This window comes from Nomascus leucogenys, chromosome 18 (genome assembly GCF_006542625.1).
Source record: "Nomascus leucogenys isolate Asia chromosome 18, Asia_NLE_v1, whole genome shotgun sequence".
Taxonomy (NCBI): Eukaryota; Metazoa; Chordata; class Mammalia; order Primates; family Hylobatidae; genus Nomascus; species Nomascus leucogenys.
Window position 1 is genome coordinate 23,305,120 of NC_044398.1, and position 24,827 is coordinate 23,329,946.

The 24,827-nt window shown below is 39.5% G+C and overlaps 1 protein-coding gene across 7 annotated transcripts in view; it reads left to right on the forward strand.

Annotated features, from left to right (window-relative positions):
* FAM149B1 (family with sequence similarity 149 member B1) overlaps nt 1-24,827 on the forward strand; it is a 76,608-nt gene that overhangs the window by 40,195 nt on the left and 11,586 nt on the right. For 6 of the 7 annotated variants that reach the window (XR_004026745.1, XM_030798477.1, XM_030798474.1 and 3 more), the window contains exons 6-8: nt 2,372-2,539; nt 3,998-4,185; nt 22,687-22,811. Coding sequence is in view for 6 of the 7 variants with exons in the window: in XM_030798477.1 (XP_030654337.1) it covers nt 2,372-2,539; nt 3,998-4,185; nt 22,687-22,811 (481 nt within the window). In the remaining variant the exon portion in view is untranslated. The remainder of the gene's footprint in view (nt 1-2,371; nt 2,540-3,997; nt 4,186-22,686; nt 22,812-24,827) is intronic. The other variant, XM_030798476.1, reaches the window with a different exon arrangement.

A 24,827-nucleotide genomic window follows, 5' to 3' on the forward strand; every position in this document is an offset into this window, starting at 1 on the left:
GGTATTGGGTAGCAGAAATTTCTAAGTAGCAGAATGTTCAAGAAGTAACATGGCTGCTTCTAACATCTATGCTCAGGTGTGGGAGCAAAGAAATGACTTAAAGTTGGAATTTATATTTAAAAGGGGAGCAGAGCATAAAAGCTTGGAAAATTTGCAGCCTAGCCACATGACAAAGAAAAAGCTTTTTGGGAAGAGGAATTCAAGCAGGCTGTGGAGCAACCACTTGATAGAGATATTTGCATAACTAAAAAGCAGCCAAGTGCTAATAGCCAAGACAATGGGAAAAAGGCATTTCAGAGACCTTCACGACAGCCCCTCCCATCACAGGCCCGGAGGCCTAGGAGGGAAGAATGATTTTGTTTTGTGGGGCAGACCCAGGACCTTGTTGGCCTTGAGCAGCCTTGGGACACTGCTTTTTGCTAGGGCTCAGCGGGGCCCAGTTATAGCTTGACTTGCCGCTTTAGATAATCTGAGCTGTCCTGATCTCAAGTGATCCATGGTGAAACCTTGTCTCTACTAAAAGTACGAAAATTAGCCAGGTGTGATGGCGGACGCGTATAATCCCAGCTACTTGGGAGCCTGAGGCACGAGAATCCCTTGAGCTTGGGAGGCGGAGGTTGCAGTGAGCTGAGATCACGCCACTACAGTCCAGTTTGGGTGATACAGCGAGACTCTGTCTCACAAAAACAAAAACAAAAACATTGCAAGCAAGCCGTAAGCCTTGGCAGCTTCCATGTGGTGTTAAGCTTGCGGGCACACAGAGGGCAAAGAGTGAAGGCTTGGCACTATCTGTGTAGATTTCAGAGGATGTAAGAGAAAGTCTGGGTGTCCAGGCAGAAACCTGATGCAGGGGTGGAGTCCTCACAGAGAATCTCTACTGGGGCAATGCAGAGGGGAAATGGGGGTTGGAGGCCCCACACACAATTCCCACTGGGACATTGCCTAGTGGAGCTGTGGGAGGGGAGTCACCGTCTTCCAGACCTCAGAATGATAGATTCACCTTGCACCCTGTACCTAGAAAGCTGCAGGCATTCAGGCCAGGTGCAGTGGCTCATGCCTGTAATCCCAGCACTTTGGGAGGCCAAGGTGGGCAGATCACTGGAGGCCAGGAGTTCGAGACCAGCCTGGCCAACATGGTGAAACCCCATCTGTACTAAAAATACAAAAATTAGCTGAGTTTAATGGTGCTTGCCTGTAATCCCAGCTGTTCAGGAGGCTGAGGCAGGAGAACTGCTTGAACCTGGGAGGCAGAGGTTGCAGTGGGCCGAGATCCCACCACTACACTCCAGCCTGGGCGACAGAACGAGACTCTGTCTCTCAAAAAAGAAAAAAAAAAAAAAAAAAAGAAAACTGCAGGCATTCAACTCCACCCATGAGAGCAACCTTGGGAGCTGAACCCTGCAAAGCCACAGGGGTGGAGCTGCCCAAGGTCTTGGAAGCCTACCCCTTGCACCTTGTTGTGGGACATCGAGGGGCTCTAAGAGTTAATGACTCCCCTACTGGGTTTTGAACTTGCGTGGGATCTGTAGCCCCTCTCTTTTGGAACAGAAATGTTTATCTAACGCCTATACTCCCATTGTATCTTGGAAGTAAATAACTTGTTTTTGATTTACAGGCTCATAGCTGGAAGGGATGTGCCTTGTCTCAGATGAGACATGGGACTTTGGACTTTTGAATTAACACTGGAATGAGTCAAGACTTTTGAGACTTTTTGGAAGCCATGATTGTATTTTGCAATGTGAGAAGGATATGAAATTTGGGAGGAGCCAAGGGCAGAATGCCCAAATCTCATGTTGAATTGTAATCCCCAATGCTAGAGGTGGGGCCTGGTGGGAGGTGTTTGGGTCATGGGAGAGGATCCCTCATGGCTTTGTACTGTCTTTACGATAGTGAGTTCCCATGACATCTGGTCATTTAAAAGTGTGTGGCACCTCTCTTGCTCCTGCTCCCACTCAACATTCCACCATGAGTAAAAGCTTTGTAAGTCCTCTGCAAAAGCAGATGCCAGCACTTTGCTTCCTATACAGCCTCCAGAACTGTAAGCCTCTTAAATCTCTTTTCTTATAAATTACCTGGTCTCAGATATTTCTTTATAGCAAGGCAAGGATGACCTAATACATAGCTATAGCTGTTTGCATCTGAAAAGACAGCAAGCAGTATCAGATAGTCCATAGTACATGTAGGCAAAATAGTTGTATGACCAGAATTTAATCTTCCTGTTCTGAGAAATGGTAGGTTATTGAGGCTTAGAATAGTCCACGAAGGTATTGCCAGGGCAAGGGGAGTTTGAGCCAAAACTCATGTAACTGTGTTGCCATAAGAACTATTTATGTTTACATAATTAATATTTACTTCTTTTTTCCACTCCAAGATTTGGTATAAGGGGAAATAAGTTACATTTTTCATCTTCTTATGCTCATAAAGCATCTTTCATTGCCAAATCCTCCAGCTTTTGTTCTATGGAAAGAGATGAGGAAGACTCTATAATTGTCTCAGAAGGAATAATTGAAGAATACCTAGCATTTGATCACACAGATATGTGAGTATTATGTCTTTTAAGCTTTTTACTCCCCTCTTATTTTGTGTATTAATACCTATTTTTTCTAAATGATGCTACCAATGTATATAATTAAATATATGCCAGTTTCTGTTATTTATTTTATGTTATTTCTCCGGTATCCAGAATTTATGTTCTTATTGCTTCCATATACTAGACTTCCTTGTGTATTTTATAACTTCACACATCATTTGCCTGTTCCTGAGATTAGAGATTTTAAAATAAGTTTATTTTTTCCCCACATAGTTTGATTTTACCCTTTTGCAAATTACCACCAGTGGGAACTTTAAACTTTTTAAAAGAGCAGTTGAAGAGATATGAACTGTATTTACGTAAATCCTGTTTCAAAAAGGTATATAGAGGCCGGGCGCGGTGGCTCACACCTGTAATCCCAGCACATTGGGAGGCCGAGGCGGGCAGATCACTTCGGGTCAGGAGTTCGAGACTAGCCTGGCCAACATGGTGAAACCCCATCTCTACTAAAAATACAAAAATTAGCTGGGCATGGTGATGTGCGCCTCTAATGTCAGCTACTTGGGAGGCTGAGGCCAGAGAATCGCTTGAACCCGGGAGGCGGAGGTTGCAGTGAGCTGAGATGATGCCACTGCACACCAGCCTGGGCAACAGAGCAAGGCTCCATCTCCAAAAACAAAACAAAACAAAAAAGAAAAGAAAAAGGTATAAACAGTTTGTTTAAAACCTTATGGTTGGCACAGATTTTATAATTAATAATGTCTATTTATGTCTATTCTTACTATATTCTAACAGTAGTCCTATCACCTAGATATGATTTATCTTCTTTACAGGATAGGTGAGAATCAGAGTAGTTAATGATTTGTCTAAAGTAAAGCTAAAACCAAAACCTTATTCATCTGATTCTCAATCCAGTCTTCTCTTCACTATTCCTTGCTACCAATCTGTAACATTAACCTGTTAAACTATTCCTCTAAGCCTTTAAAAGTTCCAGATTTGATAGTCACAGCAGCATATTTGAAAATAAGTGAGAATTTCTCTTTAGGCTGTGTAGCTGTGGTTAGGTCTAGTAGTTAGTATTGTGTCACATGATTCTGGATGCATTTTTTTTTTCCCATTGTATTTTTTCCCATTGTATTTCCTGCTGAGCCATGTTGACTCACGTATCACCCAAGTGCACACAGCCCTAGGGCCAGCTAAATATAAGCCAGGCTTCTATACATAATACCACTGAGCTAGAACTGGAAGCAGGTTCTTTTGGTTTTCCAAAGATTGCCTCCTTCCCTTTCACTTCTCCTGTGTCAAATTACTTCTATTTTCTATTTATTACTTCTATTTGGCCTTTGTCAAATTAATTCTATTTTCCATTTTTCCTCAAAGTGAATTTTCAGGTAATACACGGACAATTTTAGAAAGGCAGCCTTCCCTTCAGAATCATGAAGTCTTTCCTTCTTGCTTCTGTTACAGGGAAGAGGGATTTCGTGGGAAGAAATCAGAAGCAGCTACAGAGAAACAGAAATTAGGGTATCCTCCCATTGCTCCATTTTACTGCATGAAAGAAGATGTCCTTGCTTATGTGTTTGACAATGTATGGAGCAAGGTTGTGAGCTGTATGGAGCAGTTGACACGTAGTCACTGGGAAGGATTTGCCTCTGGTAAGGGTCTTTGTGAAAATAATGTAAAAATCAATTGTTTATGATTTCTAAACCCTAACCAGTCTATTAGATGATATGCTTCATAGTGCAAAAGGTGCATATGGGCCAGGCACAGTGGCTCATGTCTATAATCCGACACTTTGAGAGGCCAAGGGGAAGGATCACTTGAGCCCAGGAGTTTGAGACCAGCCTGGGCAATGCAGTGAGATCCCATCTCTCTAAAAAAATAAAAAATTAGCCAGGCATGGTGGCATACACCTATAGTTCCAGCTATGCAACAGACTGAGGTGGGAGCATCACTTGAGCCCAGGAGGTCAAGTCTGCAGTGAGCTATGACTGCACCACTGCACTCTAGCCTGGGCATAAGATGAGAGATTCTGTCTCAAAAAAAAAAAAAGAAAAAAAAAAGTGGGTATGAGAGAGAGGAAAAACCCAAATGTTTTTTCTAAATGTTTTTTCCCACTCTCACATACCACAACATGTCTGACACCAGTAGGTAGGGTTTTTTCCCCACAACCCAAGCAATTCTGACACCACATCCTATAATTCACTTCAGTTCTGACACAATCTACCAGGAGATATTGTCAGATCCCACAAATTAAGGGCCCAGTCCCACAAGACTACCCCCAACCTCAGATGCTAGTTGCAAGCTCCAAGTTGTGACCTGTACTTCTGACCTACCAGCTATTTAGGGCTCTCTGAACCTAGTCCTTTAGGGTTTTTATGGAGGTTTCATTTTGTAGGCATGATTAAATTGTTGGCCATCGCTGATTAACTCGACCTTCAGCCCCTGTCTTCTCCCTAGAGGTTAAGGGGTGGGGATGAAAAAGTTCCAACCTTCTAATTACATAGTTGGTTCCCCTGCCAACCACTATCTCCCTACCCAATCCTCAGACTATCCAAGAGCCCCTAACCACCAGTCATATCATTAGCATACAAAAAAACCCCACTTTGGGTATTATAAGGGTTTTAGAAGCTGTGTGCCATAAACCAGGGGCAGAGACCAAAAATATGTTTATTATCATCTCATGATATGATATGGAATGACCATATATTTAGTCTCTGCCCCTGATCTCAGATCATAGTGGGTCTGACTTATGTTTGTATTTCCCACAAAAACTAACAGGTATTTAGTAAATATTTGAGAATGAGTAGATCAATAAAAAGGCCTAGTCTGTGATGATCAGACAGAGCTTGCACTTTCTCTTTGAATATAATGATTTATGAAGAAAAATCATGTGCAAGTAGCACATTTTTTAAACTGCTTTATTAAAGCATAATAGATATATAATAAACTACACTATTTTTTCTTTTCATTTTATTTTTTATTTTTATGTATTTGAAGGGTCCAAGTGCAGGTTTCTTATGTGCATTTATTTCTTAGTGGTGAAATCTGGGTTTTTAGTGTACCCATCACTCAAATAGTGAATGTTGTACTCAATAGGTAATTTTTCAACCCTTGCCTCCCTCCCACCTTGCCACCTTTTGGAGTCTCCAGTGTTTCTTGTTACACTCTGTATGTCCATGTGTACCCATTGTTTAGCTCTCACTTATAAGTGAGAACATGTGGTATCTGACTTTCTGTTTCTGAGTTATTTCGCTAGGATAATGGCCTCCAGTTCCATCTATGTTGCTGCAAAAGACAGCCTTTATGGAAAAAAGCATGGATATTTCTCAAATTTCATTATTTTGTATGGCCAAGTAGTAGTCCATTTTATTTATCCAGTCCTCTGTTGATGGACACTTAGGCTGATTCCATATCTTTGCTACTGTGAATAATGGAGCGATAAACATATGAGTGTGAATAAATATATATTTTTTGAGACAGAGTTTCACTCGTCACCCGGGCTGGAGTGCAGTGGCATAATCTTGGCCCACTGCAACCTGTGCCTCCTAGGTTCAAGCGATTCTCCTGCCTCAGCCTCCTGAGTAGCTGGAATTACAGGTGTGCACCACCACGCCCAGCTAATTTTTTGTATTTTTAGTAGAGATGGGGTTTTGCCATGTTGTTGGTCTTGAACTCCTAACCTCAGGTGATCCGCCTGCCTCAGCCTCCCAAAGTGCTGGGATTACAGGCATGAGCCACTGTGCCTGGCTGTAAATATTTTTTTGATATAATGATTTCTTTTTTTTGTGTATATACTCAAGAGTGGGATTGCTGGATCAAATGGTAGTTCTATTTTTAGTTCTGTGAGAAATCTCCATGCTTTTTTCCATAAAGGCTATACTAATTTACTTTCCCACAAACAGTGTATAAGTGTTCCCTTTTCTCCACATCCTTGCCAACATCAGTTGTTTTTCATGTTTGTTGGATGCTTGTATATCTTCTTTTGAAAAATGTCTGTTCATGTCCTGTTTCCCTCTCTCACTCTCTCTCTGTTTCTCTCTCTCTCTCTCTGTTTCTCTCTCTCTCTCTCTCTCTCTGTTTCTCTCTCTCTCTGTCACCCAGGCTGGAGTGCAGTGGCACAATCACAGCTCACTGCGGCCTTGACCTCCTGGTCTCAAGTGATCCTGCTACCTCAGCCTCCTGAGTAGCTGGGAGCACAGGCATGCACCACCACGACTGGCTAATCTTTTGTATTTTTTTTGTAGAGGCAGGGTTTAACCATGTTGCCCGGGCTCGTCTCAAACTCCTGGGCTCAAGCGATCTGCCCGTCTTGGCCTCCCAAAGTGCTGGGATTACAGGCCTGAGCCACCATGCCCAGCCTGTTCATAGTCTTTTTCCCTTTTTAAATAGGGCTATTTATTGTTTTCTTATTGGGTTGAAATCCTTGTAGATTCTGGATATTAGTCCTTTGTCAGATGCATAGTTTGCAAATATTTTTTGCCACTCTGTAGGTTGTCCGCTTATCCTGTTATTTCTTTTGCTATGCAGAAGCTTTTTAGTTTAATTGAATCCCATTTGTCTATTTTTGTTTTTGTTGCTTTTGCTTTTGAAGACTTGGTCTTAAATTCTTTGCCTGGACAATGTCCAGAAGACTTTTTCCTAGGTTTTCTTCTAGGATTGTTACAGTTTCAGGTCTTGGGTTTAAGCCTTTAATCCATCTTAATTTTTGTATATGGTGAGAGGTATGGGTCCTCTTAGTTTTTGTACATGGTGAGAGGCATTTTTCTGCATATGGCTAGCCAGTTTTCCCAGCACCACTTATTTAATAGAGTCCTTTCCCCAGTGTGTATTTTTGTTGACTTTGTCAAAGATCAGTTGATTATAGGTATATGGCTTTATTTCTTGGTTTTCTGTTCCATTCCATTGGTCTGTGTGTCTATTTTTATACCAGTACCATGCTGTTTTGATTACTATACCCTTGTATAATTTGAAGTCAGGTAATGTGATTCCTCCAGCTTTGTTCTTTTTACTTAGGATTATTTTAGCTATTTGGGCTCTTTTTTGGTTCCATATGAATTTTAGGATTTTTTTTCTAATTCTGTGAAAAATGGCATTGGTAATTTGATAGGGATTGTGTGGAATCTGTACACTGCTTGATCTGTATGGTCATTTTAACAATATGGATTCTTTCAATCCATGAGCATGGGATGTTTTTCCATTTGTTTGTATCATCTATGAATTCTTTAGTCAGTGTTTTGTAGTTCTCCTTATAGAGATCTTTCACCTCCATGCTTAAATATAATCCTGGATAGTTTACTTTCTTATAGCTATTGTAAATTGAGTTGCCTTCTTGATTTGGTCCTTGGCTAGATCATTACTGGAGTATTGAAACCCTACTGATTTTTGGATCTTAATTTTGTATCTGAAACTACTAAATTTGTTTATCATATCTAAGTCTTTTGGTAGAGTCTTTCAGGTTTTCCAGATATAAGATCATACCATCAGCAAACAGGGCAATTTGACTTCCTCTTTTCCAGTTTGGATGCCTTTTGTTATTTTCTCTTGCCTGATTGCTGTGACAAGGACTTGTTGAATAAGAGTGGTGAAAGTGGGCATCCTTGTCTTGTTCTAGCGTTAGGGAATGCTTTCAGTTTTTCTGTTAAGTATAATGCTAGCTATGGGTTTGTTGTTTATGGCCTTTATTATGTTGAGGTATGTTTCTTCTATGCCTAGTGTATTGAGGACCTTTATCACGAAGTAATGTTGAATTTTATCCAGTGCCTTTTGTGCATCTATTGAGATGATCATTTGTTTTTTTGTCGTTAATTCTGTTTATATGATGTATCACATTTATTGATTTGCATATGTTGAATCATACTTTCAACTCTGGGATAAATCCCACTTGATCATGTTGTATTATCTTTTTGATGTGCTGTTGGATTCAGTTTGCTAGTATTTTGTTGAGGATTCTTGTCTGTATGTTCATCAGGGATATTGGTCTTTTCTTTTTTCATTGTGTCCCTGTCTCATTTTGGTATCAGAGTTATACTGGCCTCATAGAATAAGTTAAGGAGAATTCCCTCCTTTTTAATTTTTTTGGAGTAGTTTCAGGAGGATTGGTATTAATTATTTGTATATTTGGTATAATTTGACTGTGAATCCATCTGTTTGTTTCTTTGTTTTAATCCATCTGATTTTTAGGCTTTTGTTGTTGTTGGCTGTGAATCTGGTTTTTGTTGTTGTTGTTGTTTGTTTTTCAGTTTTTGGTTTTTTTGGAACAGAGTCTCACTCTGTCACCCAGGCTGGAGTGCAGTGGCATGATCTCAGATCACTGCAACCTCTGCCTCTTGGGTTCAAGCAATTCTTCTTCCTCGGCCTCCCGAGTAGCTGGGACTACAGGTGTGCCACCATGCCTGGCTGATTTTTCTATTCAAAATAATTCTATTCAGGTCAAACTCCTGACCTCAAGTGATCCACCTGCCTCGGCCTCCCAAAATGCTGGGATTATAGGCATGAGCCACTGCACCCAGCCCCATCTGGTTTTTAGGCTTTTTTTTGTTGGGAGATTTTTTATTACCGATTCAATCTCACTACTCATTATTAGTCTGTTTAGGAGTCCCGTCTCTTTCTGGTTCAACCTCAGTAGGTTGTTGTGTTTCCAGCAATTTACCCATTTCCTCTCGGTTTTCTAGTTGGTGAGTGTATAGTTGCTTATAAATCTCTCTGATGATCTTTTGTATTTCTGTGGTATCAATTGTAATGTCTCCTTTTTCATTTCTGATTGTGTTTATTTCAATCTTCTATCTTCTTAGTTATTCTATCGGTTTGTTCTTGTTTTTTCCAGGTTTTTTTTTTTTTTTTTTTTTTTTTTTTTTTTAGATGTATTCTCACTCTGTTGTCCAGGCTGGAATGCAGTGGCATGATATCAGCTCACTGCAGCCTCTGCCTCCCAGGTTCAAGCGATTCTCTTGCCTCAGCCTCCCAAGTAGCTGGGATTACAGGTGCAGAACACCATAACCAGCCTATTTCTGTATTTTTAGTAGAGATAGTGTTTTGCCATGTTGGCCAGGCTGGTCTTGAACTCCTCACCTCAAGTGATCTGCCCACCTTGGCCTCCCTCCCGAAGTGCTGAGATTACAGGCATGAGCTACCATGCTCGGCTTTGTTTTTTTAGTTTCTTGAGGTGTAATGTTAGGTAGTTGTGATCTTTTTACTTTTTTTTAATTAAAAAATTTTTTTTTAGAGACTGGGTTTTGCTATGTTGCCCAGACTGGTCTCAAACTCCTGGCCTCAAGCGATTCTCCTGCCTTGGCCTGCTAAAGTGCCAGGATTACAGGTGTGAGACACCATGCCCAGCCATCTTTCTACTTTTTTGATGTAGGCATTTATTGCTATAACTTTCCTCTTAGTACTGCTTTTGCTGTATCCTACAGGTTTTAGTAGATTGTATTTTCATTTTCATTTGTTTCAGTTTTTAAATTTCTGTCTTAATTTTTTCATTGACCCAGTGATTGTTCAGGAGCATGCTGTTTAATTTCCACATATTTGTATAGTTTCCAAAGTTCTTGTGGTGTTGATTTCTGGCTTTATTCCACTGTGGTCTGAGAAGATACTTGATATGATTTCACTTTTAAAACATTTGTTAAGATTTGTTTTATGGCCTAATATTTGGTCTTGGAGAATTTTCCATGTGCTGATGAAAGAATGTATATTCTGTAGTTTTTGAGTAGACTGTTCTGTAAATGTTAAGTCCATTTTGGTCTAAAGTCCAATGCATGTCCAATATTTCTTTGTTTTCTGTCTCTTTGCTCTGTCTAGTGCTGTGAATAGGGTGTTAAAATCCCCACTATTATTGTATTGTTGTCTACTCTTTCTTTAGGTCTAGTAATATTTGTTTTGTGAATTGAGGTGCTCTGATGTTAGGTACATATATATTTAGGATTGTTACATCCTCTTGTTAAATTGATCCCTTTGTCATTATGTAATGACCTTCTTTGTCTTATTGTTACGTTTTTGATTTAAAGTCTGTTTCATCTGCTGTAAGTGTAGCTACTCCTGCTCACTGTTGATTTCCATTTCTGTGGAATATCTTTTTCCACTTGTTTACTTTAGTTTTTGTGTCTTTATGGGTAAGATGAGTCTCTTGTAGGCAGCATATAGTTGGATCATTTTTTTTTTCAATCCATTCTGTTAATCTGTGTCTTTTAAGTGGACCATGTAATGCATTTACATTCAGGTTAATATTGATATGTGAGACTTTGTTTCTGTCATATTGATGATTGTTTTTGAGTTGTTTTATAAATTATGTTTCTTTTTCTCTGTCTTTTGTCTTTGTGGTTTAATGAAATTCCAGCATTAAACTATCAAAATGGTGCCAGCTATGGCCTTGTGACCACAGAGGATGGGACCTCTCTTAGGTGAGCAGTATGAGCAAGAAGATGTGAGGAGTACAGTCCACTCAACTCTTGGTCTCACAGCAGCCTATACCAGGGAATTAGGTATTGTCCTAGGTATGCACAGGAGAGCTTGGCTTCCCTATCCCTCCTCTACCAGGTGGCAGCTGCAGCAACATCAACTCAAACTTGGCCCAAGGACAGGATGCACCCCAGTATTAAATTCTCAAAATGCACTTGGGCCTGCCACCAGGGAGGACAGAGCCCCTCAAACTACATATTTAAAGTGTGTTATAAGTTCTGACATATCTATACACCCATGAAACCATCACCACAATCAATATAGTGAACATAACCATCACCCCCAAAAGTTTATGCCTTTCATAATCCCTGCCTCCTGCCCTTGCCTATCTCTGCATCTCCAAAGTGATTATCACAAAAAGAGTGATCTGCTTTCTGCCACTGTAGATTAGTTTGCATTTTGTAGAGTTTCATGTGAGTGGAATCGTATGTACTCTTTGTCTGGCTTCTTTCACTCAGGATAATGATTTTGAGATTCATCGCTGTCATTATGTGTATCAATAATTTATTCCTTTTTATTGCTGAGTAGTATTCCATTGTATCACAATTTGTTTATCTGTTGATGGCCAGTTTGATTCTTTTCAGCTTTGGGCCATTACATGTAATGGTGTTATGAGCACTATTGTACAAGAAATTGGAGGCATACATATTTTTTTCTGTTGGGTAAATTCTTCATAGTAGAATGGCTGGCTTATAGTTAGATATACATTTCACTTGTTAAGAATTGTTTATATAGGTTTTCTGTGCTGCTTAACTGTCACAAACAGTGGCTTCAAACAACATACCTCACATATTTGTGAGTCTGAAGTCCAGGAACAGCTTAGCTAGTTCTCTGTTTAGGGTTTCACCTGGCTGCGTTTAAGGTGTTGGCCAGGGCTGGGCTCTCATGTGGAGACTCAACTAGAGAAGAAGCCATTTACACTTTTGTGTATTCTTAGAAGCATACAGTTCCTTATAGCTGTAGTATTTATGTCAGCTTTATTCTTCAAAGCCAGGAAGAAAGACTGAGAGCTAGTGGACTAACAAGACAAAAGCCTATATAATATAACGTGATCATGGGAATGACATCCCATTACCTTTACCATTATCTATTGGTCTGAAGCAAGTCACAAGTCTTGCCCACACTCAGAGTGGGGGGATTACACATAGGCATGAACACCAAGAGGTAGGAATCATGCATGGGCCACCTTAAAGTCTGTCTACTACATGCCCCAATGATTCATGTTCTCCCACATGCAAAATACATTCACCTCACTCCTGTGGTTTTCAAGAGTCCCATCCCATTGTAGCATCAGCTCAAAGGTCCAGAATCTTATCATCTAAATCAGGTCCTGGTGTGGATGATGTTCCTAGATGTAATCTATTCAGTACAGGTTCTATACACAATTTCTCTCCATCTGTAGATCTGTGAAACTAAAGAGACAAGTTGTCTGACCCCAACACATCCAACATACAAGAGTGGGACAGGCAAAGGATAATAGTTATAGATAGTACAGTTAAAAGGAGTGGGGAATGGAAGGTTAAAAAAAGGGTTCATAGCAATTCTGAAATCCAGCTGGGTAAATATTGGGAGTTCCATGACTAAGTTTCAAGACCTAGGACTAATCCTCTGCAGTTCTTTGCTCCATTCTCTGAGTGCCTGGTTTCACCGTCTGAATCATCTTTCCTTTTTTCATGAAAGGTAGCATGTGTTTGTAGCTAAGTAGTTCTATCAGGCTGCTTCTTGCCAGTAGAACTTTGGGGGTCTGACAACCTTCTTCCATTTTATAGTGACTCTGTCCCTTTAGTCCAAATTGGCAGTTTTTCTGTTGAAATAATTTTCTCAAAAACTTTCTGGCTCTTCATGGTATCAGTGGAGTTTACCAAATTAGACAAAAGCCACATCTGTATCTTTTCAGATAATTTCTTCTCTATCTTAGGGTCCTGCTTGAATGGCTGGCTGAGAGACAAAGCCCTTAAGTTTCATAAAGACTCTGTGGTTTGGTTAAGTGGATCTTTGAGATAAACCCTTAACCTCTTGAGAGGACCCTTTGTGTGAGTGAATACTCTAATCTTTTGATCTTTCTGAGATATCAGTAAAAGGTTGTCTACTCACACCTTTTTTTCTCTAGATCACTCTGTCCAATATTAGCATCTTTCATCCTCTAGAGACTGAGAATTTTCAAAATCATCAAGTCCTGGTAACTTTTTGTTGAACAGTTTTCCCCTCAATTTATCTCTCTCATCTTATATTTTATTATAAGCAGCAAGAAAAAACTTAGGCCTCACCTTCAACACATGGATTGGATCATCACTTACAAGTTGTGCTTTCTACAAGACCACAGGAGACCATTTCACTAAGCTTTTTGCCACTAAATAACAAGTGTCTCCCTCCAGTGGCCAATAACATGTTCCAGGTCTAGATTTCTGCTCTCAGTCTGTTCAGGGCAATTTATGCATTTTTTATCATGCTTCTCAAAATCCTTCCAACCTGTATCAATGAATAGTCAAAAAGGAAATTAAGAAATGAATTCATTTACAATAGTCTCAAGAAGAATAAAATAAATAAATGTAACCAAGGAAGTACAAGACTTCCACAATGAAAACTATGTAATATTATAGAAAGAAATTAGAGGACCCCTAAAGAAATGGAAAGACATCCCATGTTTATGGAGTTGAAGGCTTAATATTAAGATGTTAATACTCCCCAAATAGAGCTACAGTTTCAGTACAATCCCTATCAAAATTCCAGCTGCCTTTTTTTGTAGAAATGGGCAAGCTGATCCTGAAGTTTACATGGAAATGCTAGAGGACTTGAACAGTCAGAACAATATTTATAAAGAATAAAGTTAGAGGATTCACACTTCCTGATTTAAAAAGTTACTACACAACTGCAGTAATCAAAACTGGTTGTGTGAAACTGGCCTAAGGACAGACAAATAGATCAATGGAATAGAATCAAAAGTTCAGAAATACACCCATACATATGTGGCCAATTAGTTTTCAAGGGTGCCAAGATCATTCGATGGGAGAAGAATAGTCTCTTCAACAGATGATACTGGAACAACTGTATATTCATCTGTAAAAGAATGAAGTTGGATCCTGACTTCATACCATATACAAAAATCAACTCACAATGGATCAAGGACCTAAATTTGAGAGCCAAAATCATAAAACTCTCAGAAGAAAACAAAGGAGTAACTCTTCATGACCTTGGATTTGACATTACATTGTTAGATATTACACCAAAAGCATGAGCAGCAAAAGAAAAAATGATAATTTGGACTTCATCAAAATGTAAAACTTTGTGCTATAAAAGACATTATCAAGGAAGCAAAAGACAACCTGTGAAATGGGAGAAAATATTTAGAAATCATATAACTGATAAGGATCTAGTATCCAGGGTAAAGAACTACAACTCAATAATAAAAGCTCAAACAACCCAATTTTAAAATGGGCAAATAATTTGGATAGATATTTCTCCAAAGAAGATATACCAATGGTCAATAAGCACATGAAAGACGTTGTACATCGTTAGTCATTAGGGAAGTGCAAATAAAAACCACAATGAGATACCACCTCATGCCCACTAGGATGGCTATTTGTATATATATTTTTAATTACATTTTATTTCTTAAAAGAAAAATAACAAGTGTTAGTAAAGATATGGAGAAATTGGAACCCTCATACATTGCAGTGAGAATATAAAATGCTGCAGCTATTGTGGAAACAATTTGGCAGCTCCTCAGAATGTTAAACACAAAATTGTCAAAAGACCAAGAAAATTCCACTCCTAGGTATATAAAAAAGAGAATTGAAAACATATGTCCATACAAAAACTTGAACATGAATGCTCATAGCAGCGTTATTCATAATAGCCAAGAAGTGGAAACAACCCAAATGTCCATCAGCTGATGAATGAACAAAATTGGGTTTATCCATGTGTTATGGGATGAATTGTTTCCCCCCTAAAATTCATATGTTGAAACCCTAACCCCCAAAGTGACTGTATTTGGAGACAGAGCTTTTAGGGAGGTAATTCAGGTTTTGAGGTAATAAGAGTGGGCTCCTAATCCAATAGGGCTGGTGTCCTTGTAAGAAGAGGAAGGGACAGCGGAGATCTCTTTCTACTCACACGTGGAGAAAAGGCCATGTGAGGACAGAGAAAGAAGGTGGCCACCGGAAAGCCAGGACAGCACCTTGATCTTGGACTTCTGGCCTCCAGAACTGTGAGAAAATAAATGTCCATTGTGTAATCCACCCAATCAGTGCTATTTTGTTATGGCAGCCCTAGCAGACTAGTACACCATGCAATGGAATATTATTCAGACACAAAAAGGAATTAAGTACTGATACATGTTACAACATGGATGAACCTTGAAAATATGCTAAATGAAAGAAGGCAATCACAAAGCACCATGTATATGGTAAGATCCCATTCATATGAAATGTCCAGAATAGGCAGAGCCATAGAGACAGAGTTTAGTGGTTGCTGGGGGATGGATGAAGAGGGAAATTGAGAGGTACCATGTTTCTTTTCAGAGTGATAGAAATTTTTTGAAATTACATAGTGGTAATGATTGTACAACATTGTGACTATATTAAAAACCACTGAACTGTATACTTTAAAATGGTTAAAATGATGAATTTTATGTTATATGAATCTTATTTTTAAAAAAAATTTTTAAATTCAGCCTGAAAAATGTCCATTAACATTTCTTGTATGTGGGTCTGCTAGTAATGAACTGTTTCTTTTGTAGATATGAAAATTCCTTTATTTTGCTTTTATTTTTGCAAGATAATTTTATGAACTATGTGAATAGTTTGCCTTCTAGTACTTTTAAAATGCTGTCCATTTCTTCTCACTTACATTGTTTCTGAAAAGAAATTTGTTGTCATCCTTATCTTTGTTCCTTTGTGCATGTATTTTTTTTTTCTGGCTGCTAAGATTTTCTCTTTATCACTGGTTTTGAACAATTTGATTATGATGTGCCTTAATGTAGTTTTCCTCATGTTTCTTCTGCATGGAGTTTGTTTAACTTCATAGATTTGTAGGTTTGTTTTCATTGTTTGGAAAGCTTTCAGCCATTATTTCTTCAGATTTTTTTTTCTGTCCCCCATCATCCGTCAGGACTTCTGTCACTCATAAATTAGTCCATTTGATCATTGATCTCTCAGGTAACTCATGCTTTTAAAAAAATTTTTTTGTATTTTTTTTTTTCTGTGTGTATTTCATTCTGGGCAATTTCTATTGTTATGCCATCAATGTTCATTATCTTTTCTTCTACAATGTTGAATCTGCTCATTTAGTGTATTTCATGTGAGATATTGTCATTTTCATCTCAAAGTATGATTTGAGAGAGACTATATATTTTCCATGTCTGTATTTGATATTTTGAAAATGTGGAATAATTTGAATATCTGTGTTAATTCTAGGTTGGTTTCAGTTGATACTCCCTTCATTATGGCTTGTATTTTCCTGCCTGGTGATCTTTGATTAGATTTCATACATTGTGCATTTTGCCTTACTAAGGGATGAATTTCTTTTTATTACTGCATATTTTCTTGAGCTTTGTTCTGAAATACAATTTTTTTTTTTTTTCCTTTTTTTGGAGATGGAGTCTCGCTCTGTCACCCAGGCTGGAGTGCAGTGGCACAATCTCGGCTCACTGTAAGCTCCGCCTCCCGGGTTCACACCATTCTCCTGCCTCAGCCTCTCCGAGTAGCTGGGACTACAGGCGCCCGCCACCACGCCTGGCTAATTTTTTGTATTTTTAGTAGAGACGGGGTTTCACCATGGTCTCGATCTCCTGACCTCGTGATCCGCCCGCCTCGGCCTCCCAAAGTGCTGGGATTACAAGCGTGAGCCACCGCGCCCAGCCCTGAAATACAATTAAGTTACTTGCAAACATTTATGATTTTTTAGGTCTGGAGCAATGTTCAGTCTAGAGCTAATTATTACCCACCTATGGAGGCAAGATCTTATTCTGCCCAGTGCTCCATGAATTGAGTTTTTCTGGTCTGGAGGATGGGAACAGGCAGTATTCCTTGTTCCTTGTGAGCAGCAAGTACTGTTCCCTTCTTTCATTTTTTTTTTTCCTAGCCTCAGGTGGCTTCTTCTCATACGTGCACTGATAGTAAATTTTGAATGCTCAAACGATGCCCCACCCTCTGCAGATATCATGGGTTCTCTTCCTGTCTATTTCTCTTCTCTAAGATACTCTGTTCTATGAATCCGAGCTGCCTTGGTCTCTGGACTCTCAACTCAGGGAGTCCACCAGGCTGTGCCTCAGTTCCCACTCTTTATGCCATATCTTGGAAACTTTTTCAAGGCAATTGCAGGTCCAGTCTCATTTGTTTATCATCTCAAGGTTTACTAACTTTCATTATCTGATATACAGTGTCTTAAAAGCCATTGTTTGTTTTAGGAGAGTAAACCCAGTTCATGTTACTCCATCTTGGCTGGAAGCAGAAGTCCAACATTTTTAAACTTTTTATTGAATCACAGCTTGCCAGGAGTAAAAGGAAAAAAAAAGTTTTTATTGAAGTGTAATATACACATAGAAAATTACAAAGTAAATTTACATCATGTAAGCTTGAGGACTTTTTGTCTCTACAAAAAGTAAAAATAATTAGCCAGGGCATGGTGGTGCATGCCTGTAGTCCTAGCTACTCAGGGGACTAAGGCAGGAGGATCCCTTAATCCCAGGAGTTTGAGACTGCAGTGAGCTATGACTGTGCCAATATACTTCAGCCTGGATGACACAGCAAGACCCTGTCTCTAAAAAGAAAAACAGTATGCTTGTATGACCAGCACCCAGATCAAGAATATTGCCAGTACTCCAGAAGCCTTTCTCATGCTTTCTCTCAGTCAGCTACTTAATCCCTACCCCCACAAGAGTAACCCCATCCTGACTTCCAACAGCACAGATTAATTTTGCCTGTTTTAAAATTTTGTAAGAATGGATTCATATAGTATATACCCTTATGCATCTGGCTTCTTTTATTCAATATTATTTGTTAGATTCAGTTATGTTTTGCTTGCAACAAGTTTATTCCCATTGCTTATAGTGTTCCATTGTGTGACTATATCACACCCTACTGTTGATGGATATGTGGGTGGTTTGCCTAGAATATAATGCTATTATGAATATTTTTCTATATGTCTTTTGATGAACTTAAGTACTAGATACATAAGGGTAGAATTGCTAGGTCAGAGGATATGCTATTCTAACTTCAGTGGATACGGCCAAAAAAAATTTCAAAGTGGTTATACCTACTTACAGCGTCTCCAGTATTGTGTGAGAGTTCCAGTTGCTCCACGTTTGCCACACTTGATGTGTGGTCTTTGTGGGTTTGTTTTATTTTTAAGCTACTATGTTGTATGTGTGTTAGGTTTTTTTTTTTAAGCTTGTATTAGAGAATAGGACTAGCACTCTCTTTAAAATGAACTAGTTTATATTATATGAGGTTAATTTTTTTGGGACACAGGACAGGTGGTAATTAAAAGTCCAGAGTCATACCCAGACTCCCATAATAATAAACCCTGGTAATAAACAAAGGAACTCCTTCTAGTTTCAGTATATCAACCACCACGTACCAGATAAAATCTTATTTCACCTTTCACAATTTACCAGTGTTGGGCTGTGAATTAATATTTTTATTTTTCTGTGCATTCAGTTAAGATTATTTTATTGTATTATAACTGTAATTTTGAGACTAAAGTCTAAAAAGAAGCCATCATGAAATGGAGCTGGAGGATCTCTAACTGGCATTTAGTAGGTTGACTGAAATACCTTAAAACAGGGGTCAGGAAACTACTGTCTATACAGAGGCTGGTGGTAAATATTTTAGTCTTTGACAACCATCCAGTCTCTGTTGCAACTACTCAACTCTGCCCTTGTAGCATGAAAGCAGCCATAAATAAGATGTAAATGAATGAGCTTGGCTGTGTACACTAGTATATACTCAGTACATATGTTCACCAAAAGATATGTGCAAGAATATTCATAAATAACTAGAAAACAACATCAGAAACTACCCACATGTCCATCAACAGTAGAATGTGATATATTCATACAATGGAATACTATACCACTATGAGAATAAACAAATGACTATTACAACTTTTTTTTTTTTTTTTTTTTTTTGAGACAGAGTCTCGCTCCGTGGCCCAGGCTGGAGTGCAGTGGTGTGATCTCGGCTCACTGCAAGCTCTGCCTCCTGGGTTTAAGTGATTCTCCTGCCTCAGCCTCCCGAGTAGCTCAGATTACAAGTGCCCGCCACCACACCTGGCTATTTTTTGTATTTTTAGTAGAGATGGGGTTTCACCATGTTGGCCAGGCTGGTCTCGAACTCCTGACCTCAGGTGATCTGCCCACCTTGGCCTCCCAAAGTGCTGGGATTACAGGTGTGAGCCACCGCACCCAGCCACACCGTTATTTTCAAAAACAGGCAGTAGTAACAGGTATGGGGTTTCTTTTTGAGGTGATAAAAAGTTATTGAACTAGATAGAGGTAAGGGTTGCACAACATCATGAATGTAACTAATGCTGCTGAATTGTATGCAGTCCTGTGTGACATAATGACTCTTTGGTCAATGTTGGACCACATATATGATGGTCTCATAAGATTATAATGGAGCTGAAAAACTCCTATCACCTAATGACATTGCGGTTGTTGTAAAGTCAAAGCACAACTCATTACTGATGTGTTTGTGGTGATGCTTGTATAAACAAACCTATTGCACTGCCAGTCATATAAAAATACAGCATAAACAATTACATACAGTACATATACTTCATAATAAATGATTATGTTACTGGTTTATGTATATATTATATTTTTATCATTAGAGTGTTCTCCTACCATGTTTTTTAAAGTTAACTGTAAAATAGCCTCAGGTCCTTCAGGAGGTATTCCAGAAGAAGGCATTGTTATCACAGGAGATGACAGCTCCATGTGTGTTACACAACCTTTGAAGACCTTCTGGTGGGACAGGAAGTGTAGGTGGAAGACAGTGATATTGATGATCCTAACCCTATGTAGGCCTAGGCTAATGTGTGTTTGTGTCTTAGATTTTAACAAAAAGATTAAACAGTAAAAATTAATTAATTAAAAAATAGGCAAACCTCATAGAATAAGGAAATAAAGAAAAAATATTTTTGTACAGTTGTACAGTGTTTGTGCCTTAAGCTGGTATTTCAAAAGGATCAAAAATTTAAAAAATAAAAAATTTATAAAGTCAAAAAGTACAACTAAGGGTAATTTTTTGAAGAAATTTTAAAAAATGTAGTGTAACCTAAATGTAGTGTTTATAGACAGTCCAGTAATGACGTAGGTCTTGACATTCACTCACCACTCACTCAGTGACTCACTCAGAGCAACTTTCATTCCTGTAAGCTCCATTCATGGTAAGGACCCCATACAAGTGTACCTGTACCATTTTTATCTTTTGTACCATAATTTTATTGTACCTTTGCTATGTTCAGGCTTGTTTAAATATACAAATGCTAACCACTGTGTTATAGTTGCCTCCAGTATTCAGTACAGTAACATGCTGTACAGGCCTGTGCCTAGGAGCAACAGGCTGTACCATTTAGCTTAGGTATGTAATAGGCTGTACCACCTGGGTTTGTGTAAATACACTCAGAAATTCACACAACGACAAAATCACCTAATAATGCCATTCTCAGAAGGTATCCCTGTTGTTAAGTAACACGAGTGTAAAATGGTAAGTCACGTGTACTTTACCACAGAAATTTTTTTTTAAGTAGCAGGCCAGATTTGACCCATGGGCTATAGTTTGCCAACCCTGCTCTACAACGTGATCCCCATGAGAAGCAGTGGTATATAATGATTAAAAGTACAGACTTTGGGCCAGGCACGGTGGTTCACACCTATAATTCCAGCATTTTGGAAGGCCAAGGTGGGTGGATCATGAGGTCAGGACATCAAGACCATCTGGCTAACATGGTGAAACCCCGTCTCTACTAAAAATACAAAAATTAAGCAGGTGTGGTGGCGGGCACCTGTAGTCCCAGCTACTCAGGAGGCTGAGGCAGGAGAATGGCGTGAACATGGGAGGCAGAGCTTGCAGTGAGCGGAGCTTGCACCACCGCATTCCAGCCTGGGCGACAGAGTGAGACTCTGTCTCAAAAAAAAAAAAAAAAAAAGATACAGACTTTGTTGCCAGACAACCTGCATTTGACTACTGGCTCTGACACTAACTTTATTGAGATTCTTGGCTAGTTGCTTAACTTCTTTGAGCCTCAGTTTATCTATAAAATGAGTATAAATACTAATATCTATTTCATAGTGTTGTTAAAGAAATAAACCAGTTACATGAAAGTATATAGAGTAGTTCCTGTAATATTTAAGAGCTCAGTAAATGTTAGCTATTGTCATTACTTTTTATTATAATACCTGGAAGTATAGAAAGAGAACACTTGCAGTTTTGGCTTTGTCATGGACCAGTTGGTTCATTGTTGTTAGAACAAACTGACAGGTGCTGGTACAAACCTATCTCTATTATTAGAACAACTTTCCCAACCTCTATGTGAAGAGAAAAGCCAAACTGCATGCAGGTTTGCAATATATGCAATAGGGCTACATGGTCTGTGAACTGTAACCTCAAAGTATATAAAACTCCGGTGAAATGTAATCACCTATTTATAACTTGTTTTTATAATCATTTTAACTTTTAATCAAGACAGTTTTAAAGTCTAAATTAATGAAGGAAAATATTTATTTTTTATTTTTATTTATTGAAACAGGGTTTCACTCTGTTGCCCAGGCTGGAGTGCAGTGGGGCCATCACAGCTCACTACAGCCTCAACTACCTGGGCTGAAGCTGTCCTCCCACCTCAGCCTCCCAAGTAGCTGGGACCAAGGGCACGTGCCACCATGCCCAGCTAATTGTAATTTTTTTTGTAGAGATGGGGGTCTCCTTATGTTGCCCAAGCTGGTCTTGAACTACTGGCCTCAAGCAATCTGCCTCAGCCTCCCACAGTGCCAGGATTACAGATGTCAGCCACCATGCCCAGCCTGCTTGGTCATTTGTATGGTGTCTTGCTCTTAGTCGTATTTTCTATTTCTGCTTTTGTTTTACATTCTACATCTGCCAATTCCAATTTCCGAAGTCCTTGCTGATCTGACTACGCTGTTTCTGCCTGCTGTTTTTCAAGATGCCTTGTTTCTTCGTGGATGTGATTCTTAACAGTGATTTCTAATCTCGTAACTTTACCTGTAGGAGTTGAGGTCTGGATTAATGAAGGTTTCCCTAGAGCTACGCTGTCTAATAGCGTAGGCACCAGCCATGTTTGGCCATAAGTTAAAACTAAATTTAAAATTCAGTTCCTCACTCCCTAGCCACATTCTAAGTGCTCTATAGCTATTGGAGGGTGGTGACTACTACCACACTGGACAGCACAGTTGTAAAATATTTCTGTCAACTCCAAAGGTATGTGGGACAACTGTGTCCTAGAGATCTTTTTCTCTTTCTGCCAGGTACCAGTAGGCATCATCAGCCTGGGAAACCACTTTCAACTAGTCTTGGTTTGAGGGGTTTTTTTGAACCATGCAGGTGGTATAAAATTGGACTGCAAAGATAAGAGAAGCCTTGTTTGAGATGATGAATTCTCAGGAGAGATCTTTTCTCATAATACTGTTGCTGTGGGCCAGAAGATTATCCATGGATAATATATTCTGTTCCTTTGCCCAGATGATGAGAGTAATGTTGCAGTTACCAGACCAGATTCAGAAAGTTCCTGTGTGCTGAGTGAACCACATCCTTTGGTGTTACCACGAGTGCCACAGTCTAAGGTGCTGTCCATTACGTCAAATCCGGTAAGCCCCAGAGGGATCAGTTGGAGACCCCAGGGCTACTCTCACCAGAGGAAATTTGCTCAGAGTTGTTTGCCTTACTTGTATGATTTCTGACTCAATATGTTTTAGTACAGTTACGTGTTTATCATAATAATCCAGTGACTCTTTGCATTGGTTTCAGTTTAAAATATTAATAGCAAATTAGAGTTGATAAAGATTTCTCAGCCAGCTCTTCTGAGGAGGCATCCGTAAGTTGTGCAACCTAGAATCAACCATGTGGTCAGCCTAAGTCTGTTTTGGGAAGAATGGAGGATACCCTTATGATAAAAATGATTCATCTTAGATTCTCTATGGCCTTGACATTGTCCTTTGAACGCCTCCTTCCTTTTGAGTTTTTCCTTCCTTTTTCTCTCAACTTGGCCCACCCTGTTTATTTTTTATTTTTTCATTTTTTTTGAGACAGAGTCTCGCTCTGTCACCCAGGCTGGAGTGCAGTGGCATGATCTCGGCTCACTGCAACCTCCGCCTCCCAGGTTCAAGCAGTTCTTGTGCCTCAGCCTCCTGAGTACCTGGGATTACAGATGTGCACCACCACACTCGGCTGATTTCTGTATTTTTAGTAGAGACAGAGTTTCACCATGTTGGCCAGGCCTGTCTCGAACTCCTGGCCTCATGTGATCCACCTGCCTCAGCCTCCCAAAGTGCTGGGATTACAGGTATGAGCCACTGCACCTTGTCCCTGTTTGTTTTTTAGAGACAGGAGTCTCACTATGTTGCCCAGGCTGGTCTCAAACTCCCGGGCTCAAGCCACCTTCCCACCTCAGCCTCCTGAGTCACCACCATACCCAGCCTGTTTTTGTTTTTTAATATTTAAATCTGTTAACTGTTTTGCCTTTTGGATGTTTAGTACTCATAAACCAGGTATAAAAATCAAACAAAAACAAAGAGAAAAGCTATTTCAAGTGAGTCTGAACAAGCACAAAGATGGTATTTCTTGCAGGAGGCAGATGAGATTGGTCTTACCCTATATAATGATTTATGTAGTCTCAGTTCCTATACAATAGTTTCCTGGTGTTACTTTTAGGGCAGAAAAAAAAACCAGAGAGAAAGGTGTTGGTATATTGGCCAGATGTTGTGCAGCTGGATTTACAAAACAGGTATTTAAAAAGAAAATTAGGCCAAGGTGGGCGGGTCATTTGAGGCCAGGAGTTCAAGACCAGCCTGGCCAATACGGTGAAACCTCATCTATACTAAAAATACAAAAACTAGCTGGGCATGGTGGCAGGCACCTGTAGTGCCAGCTACTCTGGAGGCTGAGGCAGGAGAATCACTTGAACCTGGGAAGCAGAGGTAGCAGAGGGCCGAGATTACGCCACTGCACTCCAACCTGGGTGACAGAGCGAGACTCCGTCTCAAAAAAGAGAAAATTATGAAGGCTCATAAGTCACCACACCAGGGATAAACCAGGTAAATTAATGTTCCTTTGGTGGTGGTAAAGCACTGCTGCATGTTGAACTGGTGTGGCCGTGGTTTAGTGACCTAAGCCCTGCATAGTTAGACGTTCTGGTCGCTGATGACCTAAGAAAGGAGAAGAGTTAATTCAAACATTCTGAAGAGAAAGAGGAAGGAAAATACATTCTGTGGCAGCGGAGACTGCCAGAAAAGGCAATGAGCTGATGACTTGAGAAAACAAGCAGGGCTCTAGGGCGCAATGCCAGTCCAAGAAACATTACATCCTGCTACAATTAGAACAGATAAGCTTATCTCCTAGTACAGAGTCTTCAGGATTTAGGTTATCATTGAGGGCTGACCTGCTCCACAGGTAGTGAAAGAGAAGGATTAGTTTGTACAGAGTGCAGGATTGTGTGATGATGAAAGAGATTAAGTTAGTTTCCCCTTATTATTTTCTATTATTGTTTCATATTTTGTCTGTGAGTTTTCTATTTTAAACAACAACAATAATAAAGGTCCTCACTCCCCATAAGAGGGCTGTTAATTGTTTTCATCCAGATTGATCAGGCTTCCCCTACCTGCTGT